The sequence below is a fragment of the Aptenodytes forsteri genome, unplaced genomic scaffold (assembly GCF_000699145.1).
Source record: "Aptenodytes forsteri isolate BGI_AS27 unplaced genomic scaffold, ASM69914v1 Scaffold55, whole genome shotgun sequence".
Classification (NCBI taxonomy): Eukaryota; Metazoa; Chordata; class Aves; order Sphenisciformes; family Spheniscidae; genus Aptenodytes; species Aptenodytes forsteri.
In genome coordinates, this window is record NW_008796063.1 from 8,700,508 (window position 1) to 8,707,446 (window position 6,939).

General features: G+C 50.1%; 2 protein-coding genes across 2 annotated transcripts in view; one reads left to right on the forward strand and one right to left on the reverse strand.

The window, feature by feature from the left end:
• Positions 1-172: 172 nt before the first annotated feature.
• On the forward strand, positions 173-2,155 carry BUD31 (BUD31 homolog). Its single transcript, XM_009286422.1, has 4 exons — positions 173-348; positions 958-1,080; positions 1,323-1,489; positions 1,839-2,155. Exons 1-4 carry the CDS (start codon positions 255-257, stop codon positions 1,887-1,889), a joined length of 435 nt encoding a protein of 144 aa, XP_009284697.1. The 5' UTR covers positions 173-254; the 3' UTR covers positions 1,890-2,155.
• A 459-nt stretch (positions 2,156-2,614) lies between these two features.
• The window catches only part of LOC103904892 (pentatricopeptide repeat-containing protein 1, mitochondrial), a gene marked incomplete at its 5' end in the record, with an annotated part of 14,806 nt that continues 10,481 nt past the window's right edge, over positions 2,615-6,939 (reverse strand). Inside the window, 8 exons of the mRNA XM_009286423.2 lie at positions 2,615-2,947; positions 3,171-3,353; positions 3,700-3,816; positions 4,067-4,825; positions 5,197-5,298; positions 5,934-6,152; positions 6,355-6,495; positions 6,723-6,935. Coding sequence (XP_009284698.2) covers positions 2,768-2,947; positions 3,171-3,353; positions 3,700-3,816; positions 4,067-4,825; positions 5,197-5,298; positions 5,934-6,152; positions 6,355-6,495; positions 6,723-6,935 — 1,914 coding nt within the window. The remainder of the gene's footprint in view (positions 2,948-3,170; positions 3,354-3,699; positions 3,817-4,066; positions 4,826-5,196; positions 5,299-5,933; positions 6,153-6,354; positions 6,496-6,722; positions 6,936-6,939) is intronic.

Consider the following 6,939-nt stretch of genomic DNA (forward strand, 5'->3'; position numbering starts at 1 on the left):
GGTGAGGCGGGTGCAGCGCTCGCCCCAGGGGCCGCGTTGGGCGAGATTTTACCCCTTTCACGAGCCCCCTCGAGCTCGTTTTTATCACCGAAGCGGAAAATGGCAAAGGGGGACGGAAGTCTTGGGAGAAATGTCTCTGACAGCTGTTTTCCCTTCGTTTTTTCCAGTGGTTCTCAGGACTTTGAAGCACCCGCACGTTTGAGCGCAGGCAAACCCTCGTTCCCTCGCCTTTCGCCTCCCTCGTTTCCGAGGCAATGCCCAAAGTGAAGAGGAGCAGGAAGCCCCCCCCGGATGGCTGGGAGCTGATTGAGCCAACGCTGGATGAGCTGGATCAGAAGATGAGAGAAGGTGAGCGGCAGAGCCGGGGGTTCTCGGGGATGTGTCCCTGAGACAAGGTAATCCTTAACTGCTTCGGGAAGCGCAGCTCCCCCCGCGAATACAGGTTGACCTTTTTTTATGTCTCTACCTCGCAGTGATGCTGCAGACTGAGACTGGGCCGGTTCTGGTCGCTCTTTGGGTGTACCCGGGTTACAGAGCGCAGAGGGTTGGTGTACAGTTTGGGGCGCTCCACGGCCAAGCCCCGGCTGAAGCTCGCTCTTCTGCGTGGGGGGGGGCTGGCAGGTCTTGTCCGTGCTGTTGCGCTCTTCTGCGTGGGGGGGGGCTGGCAGTTCTTGTCCGTGCTGTTGCTCTGGTCTGACGAGCCAGGGCAGCCATGAAGTCACCTGCCACGCCAGCGCGGGACGCGTCATCCCCACTGTCTTTCTATTTTCATTTCCTAAAGGAGCTGTTCCAGGTCAGGTCCCTTTCGTTTGAATCTTCTCCCGTTAAGCTCGGTCTTATCTCTGTAAATGTATTAGTTAGGAACGTTCTCGGAACAGTTTATTGCAAAGTGACCAAGGAAATAAGTTGGCCGCCTGAAACAGTCAGCTGAAACCCGGTGTTTGTGTTCCCTCCCAGCGGAGACCGAGCCTCACGAAGGGAAGAGGAAAGTGGAATCCCTTTGGCCTATCTTCAGAATTCATCACCAGAAAACACGTTACATCTTTGATCTCTTCTATAAAAGAAAAGCTATCAGCAGAGGTGAGGAACGCAAATGCTTTGCCCTGGGCAGGGGAAAGCAGAACGGAGTAAGATGTCCGCCTGCGGATGCGCCCGAATTGGGGCGTTGGTGGGAAGGACGGGGTTTCTGGGGAGGGAGGGTGGAGGGAAGGCTGGTGGCTGCCTGGCTTTAACTGCTAGTCAGTACAGCTAGAGTAATTCCCGATAGCGGGCCTTCTCGCGCTTCCCGGGAGCTACTTGTGATGGTGTCTGCTCCTCCACAGAGCTCTATGAATACTGCATCAAGGAAGGATACGCTGACAAAAACCTGATTGCAAAGTGGAAGAAACAGGGTTACGAGAACCTCTGCTGCCTGCGGTGCATCCAGACGCGGGACACCAACTTCGGAACCAACTGCATCTGCAGGGTCCCCAAAAGCAAGCTGGAAGTGGTAAGGGTTTTCAGCTTGTTCCTCTACTTGTCTGGACCCTTGCAGTACCCGGTCTAACTCCTCCCAGGTCAGGGGCAGCAGAGGAGGTAGTGCTGTTCTTCCGGGTAATTTCCTCTAGCTCTAACATTTTTTATCTTTGCTGGTAGAGTTGGTATCTAGTTGGTTCTAAAGTTACTGCCAGCTTTGGCGTGCAGTCGTTCAAAGTCGTTAAAAGTATGGGAAACAACAGAAAACTAGACGGTAGAAACCCCTCCCAGGCAGACCCCTTCTCTGCCTTGAGGCCCGAGCCTGCTGGTCTGTCCGCTCACCGTAGCTTGGCTGAAATACCCTCCTCGTGTTTCTTTTCCAGGGGAGAATCATTGAATGCACTCACTGCGGATGCAGAGGCTGTTCTGGGTGAAGCCTTTAGCCGCAAGACTACTTCTTGAACTCTGAGGGATATCATCCTACACGATGGACTGTTAGTGCAGTTACAGCCGCCTTCTGTGTGAGTGGGTATTTCTGTATAGCAATTAAAACAGCAGCGTTTTCATCTGGATCATATATACAATGGTGCTTGGTTTGGAGTAGGTTTTTGTGTAGCCATTTATTTTAAAATAAAGTCTGCCTTCTTGAGAGAGCGGTGCGATCTCCTGGCGAAACATTTCTACGCCGCTCTTCTCCTCTTGGATGTGTCTTGGTTGGTTTGTGTTTTAAGGTTGCTCTGTTTACTGCGAGGTGATCTAAACGTGGGTTGTTTTTAACCAGCTCTTATCCCTCTTCCTCGACTAACTGAATTTAAAAGGCTGTGTGGAACGGAACAATACAGTTCTCAAAACTCCAGTCGCGATTTAAGCTCTCCCCTGATCTTGTGTAGAAGGAAGCTAAATCTCACTGGAACTCTCTGCTAAGGTCTGTAACCTGGAATTAGTGCGTAGATCCATTCAGGAATGCCAGCGTTCCTGAATAGAGACTGACAGGTCACGCGTTAAGTGCCCAGATACGCACAGAACGCAGGAAGGAGACAAAACTAGCACCGAGCTAAACCGCTGTTGAATCTGATTTTGCTTCTCCCTTGTTTAGCACAGGGTTTGTTTAAACTACGGCCTATCTAATCCTCCGCAGTTTAAGGAAATCCCCTGAAAATGTAGTTGCTTCTCCTTAAAACAAAGGACAAGTATTTTATTATTTAGTTATCACAAGAACTTGGATTCACGGAAATACAAAGCAGTTTAAGGGAGCAAGTTCCAAGTTCTTCCAGCACAAGGAAGACACAGGGCTTCGGCATCCTGCTCACTGCTACTTCTGCCCTGGCTGCTCCTGCACAGCCTCTTCCTTGTGGTCATCTACCGCACGTTTCGCTGTTCTGTATTTTTCCCAGGGATGGGGGGTCTCCTCTCCTGCCATTACTTTTAACCACCGATAATAGTAGCCGCGGAAACCGTCGATTTTCTCCAGGTATGGGTTCTTCGACTTATACTGCAAACACAAATCCAACAAAACAAGTTTCTATTAGAAGAGAGCTCACTTCAATACCAGCATGCAATAGCTACAAGCTGCTGCTAAAGAAACGGCTATCAAGTAACTGTCAGCCCGATCAGAGGAAGCCAAAGGAGAAAGGCTTAGGCAGACACCTACGTTTCCCCTCCTTGCTGGCGTCCTTCGTGATGCCTTCACACTCTGACCAGTCGTGGCTACTTACCCTGTCGAATTTCGGAGGGTACTGTGCCGCAAACTCCAGCTGGCGTATGATAACTTCATTGGGAGGCACTTGGTTATTCCTCATGTCTCGCAGGATCTCTGTGAGGTAACTGTAATTCAGCTGCCTCACAGCGGCAGCGATGAGGGTGCTGTAGATGTATTTGTTGGGAGTTACTCCAGACCTCTGGAAACAACAAACGCTACAGGTAAACTCATTTATCTGCTGACTAGCGCAGGGCCTGTAGAAGGAAGAGGCGTACAGGCACTTCTTACACAAGGAGCAAGGCTCTCGCCCTGGAAGCCGGGTAGCAGCTTCTGCAGTGCCAGCACACCCCCTCCCGTGAGCCCTCTCCTATCCCAACGCAGGTGCAGGACAGACCACCTGAGCTGGCACCTACTCTAGAGTTGCATATTTTTGGAGTGAGAACACAACCGCTCGCCACAAAAACCTCAGCAGGTCTTTTTAGAAGCACCGACGCTTCAGTTTACCTCTTCCCGCAGCTCGAACCCCAAGCAGCAGAGTTTATTACCTTCAAATCTGAGAGCAACTGCAGTCCGTCCTTCTCTCGGTGGCAAGCAATTGCCAAGTTACAAAATGTCTGGAGGTTAGGCGATAGTCCCCTCTTCACCAGAGCTGGCAGCACGCTCTGCAAGATACAAGTGTTGACATCAGTTTCGAAAAAGTCTCACTGTTGCTTTCCCGACAGAGAGCTGAAGGTGCTAGAACAGAATCCGTAACTACTTAGAAATTAACCTGAGCACTGGTTTGTGGAAAACGGTGCGAGATTCCCAGTTTCTATCGCGGATAAAGAAACGGGTCTCACAGCGAAACACGGGTAACACTGCAGGCCTGAGACGAGGAGGTGGTGACAGGGCTGGGTCTGAGTTTTTCCTCACCTTTGCTCCTTCTAGGTCTCCCTGTTTACTTTTCTTCCTTATTAAAGTGTTAAAGAAGGTCACATCTACTTTCACTTTATGCTCATCTAGGAGTGCCAGCAAAGAGGACTCCGAGGGGCTTTGGGGTCCCACCAGCTCAGCCAGTAACGTAAATGTTTTAATGTTGGGTTCTGCATTGTCGTCTTTCATTTTGTTCAAGAAGCCCTCCGCGTCCCCCATCAAAGCCAGTCTGTCGGACGGTGTCGCCGCTGTCCCCAGGGAAACCACGGCTGCGTCAGCCATCCTGGAATCCAGCAAGTTGGGCAGGTTGCAGAAACGCAGCTTCTGGCTTAGGCGTGCTTGTTCCTGCTCCGTCTTGTTCTGGCCTCTCCTCGTCAACGCTCCAGTCCTGCCGTGAGCTACGCTGGGGCTGTCGAGAGCAGCTGGTTCTGTTTCAGCGCAATTCACATCTTTATTTTGTTGCCGGATGGGTTCTTCAGGCCGTACCGAACTCTCCCAAAATAATTGCTTTTCCATAGCTTCCACATCCAGCTGGACAGCAGCTGCACTCTCTGATCCCTTCTTCTTCTGGTTTTTCACCTTCTCCTTCTGCCTGCCGGGTGCAAGCCTTAGCTGAGATGAGTTGTCATGGGTGGGTCTGAGCAGGACTTCAGAAGCCACGACCGGATCGCCTATTCCACAGTCTCTCGCAGCACGCAGCATCAAATTGTAAGTGTGGCTATCGGCCTTTATTCCAAGTTTAGTCATTTCTTTCCAAACCTGAAAAGGGGAAGATGAACACCAGATGTGCGTGATATTAAATAACAGGAACATTTCTAGCAGATTGTAAGCGTATCTGCCGTGCCCACTGTTACGGTATCTACTTGCAGAAAAGGAGAGAGCTTACAGCACGACGAGGTGAGATGCCACTGGACCGTGAACAGCCACCCCGAGCTGCGAGATCATCCAGGGTGGTTTACCCGTGTACGAGACCTCCTGATGGAGGTCTAAGTTTACAGAACTTCTCCTAGGAGGAGCTGAACTCCTCCTGTTTCATCAGCTCTGAGCAACCTGCTGCCTTCCGTGCATTCAAGTGACGAGTTACAATACAGAAGCACTTTTTCCTCCCCACGTAGTATATGAAGACAAACCTGTAAGGCGTATCGGAAGCCATTTTCGCTGTCCTTTATGCAGCTCATGAGAAGGAAGCTGAAGGTCTCGGCTGTGAGGACATGGCCCTTGTGTACCATTTCCTGAAAGAGCAGAGAGAGCGTTAAACTTCCCACTTACCCGAACAGTCTGTCCCAGCTGGCTGCGAAGCTCAAATACAGCTGTCTTCTTCTGGGCATACAGCGGCAACAAAGCACAGGGTGAACTCCCAGTGCTGCCAGCAGAACGATCGCTCCAAGAGAGAAAGAGCCCTGAAACGCCTGCACAGACCCTAGCTTCTCCCCGATGGGAGCTACGGGGAACCGGAGGGCAGGAACAGCAATCCTTTTAGCTACTCCCAGACTGGCCCTTCTGAGAAGGGCTGCTGTAAGAGCTTTAAAAGGAACTAGATAGCAGTTCCTTTTAAACTGGGGTCTTCAAAACGAGGGATGGAGACAAGACAGTCGCCGTGAACCCCACAAAACACAACTGACCAGAGTTTTAAAGCCAACCTCTGTTTCAGGCTGTAGCTGCCTCTTTTTATGTACTTAAACTTAAATGTCTGGTATGTACCAAGACGATTTCATCGTATGAGACCAAGGATCAATGAAACATAAACACGTGATCTCTAATCCCCTCTGCTGGAAATGAAATAAAAAAAAGTCTGTGCAATACGGCAACTTCCGGGAGCTTTAACCAGAGCAGACTACGCTCAATACGAGAAAAGCCACGTCTTTACCTTCAGTACGTCAAAGCACATCCTGAGATCTGAGCACAGGGCACAGACCTTCAGCAGCGCGTGGTAGGTGATCAGGTTCAGCTCTTCATTTTTGCTCTTTAGCTGCTGCCGTAATTTGAGAGCGCTCTGCAGGCCCGAGTCCTTCCACGGCGATTCGGCACAGGCATTGAACAGGGCTGTGTAAGTGGCCTTGGTGGGAGTTAAGCCTCGTTTTTTCATCTGAGGGAAGAGAAGAAGAGTTGGAACTGGCTTTTTAGGAAAAGACTTCTAGAATTTCATAGCTTGTTTTTAAGAGTTTCAGGCTAAGAAGGTGCAAACGCTAACTCAAAGGCATTTTGGAGACAAAGTAACGTGACCAAATACTTGAAACAGTTTTAGCTTAGAAAACCTGATGAAGGTTTGAGAGAGAATGTAAACCTACATCATTGTAGAGCCTGAACGCCTTTTTCACGTAGCCAACCCTGCCACAGCCGCCAATTAGAACAGTGTAATTGCTTTCTTCCGGCTGCACGCGCTCTTCCTTCAGCATCTGCACCTCAAACAGCTCCAGGGCCTCCGCCAGCTACGGGGAAGAGGAAAATCCACGATGAGGCACCAACAGAATCGATTACAATGGATATTAATACTCGCAGCCGCAGGCAGGTTGCGGTAAAAGTCCTACAGAGCATGGGATTCCTCACAAATTCTTACTTTACTTCTTTCTGTAAAGATACTAAGCGATGGACGATACCGATGGGACAGAGTTGCATCTACCATCGATGCTGTTTAAGCGAGGAGCTGGGAACAAACCTTGTCCTCTTTGATGAGGGCCTTGCATTTTAAGAAGTACCAGTACGGGCTGTTCTTAGGACCGCGTCGAGGTTTTCTTTCCGGTTCTTCCTCTCCTTCTTGAAGCTTTAAATTCTGAAAGCGTGATGTGGTTTTGTGGTAATATTTTCTAGAAGAAAATTTATCAGACAGCGTCCCGAACTCGTCGCCTTCATCATCCTCCTCCTCCTCCTCCTCA

Excerpts from the sequence above, each read along its gene's own strand:
- BUD31 (XM_009286422.1), top strand. The coding sequence starts at position 255 with ATGCCCAAAGTGAAGAGGAGCAGGAAGCCCCCCCCGGATGGCTGGGAG. Across the intron at positions 349-957 it reads GGATCAGAAGATGAGAGAAG|CGGAGACCGAGCCTCACGAA; the intron begins GTGAGCGGCAGA and ends GTTCCCTCCCAG. Across the intron at positions 1,081-1,322 it reads AAGAAAAGCTATCAGCAGAG|AGCTCTATGAATACTGCATC; the intron begins GTGAGGAACGCA and ends GCTCCTCCACAG.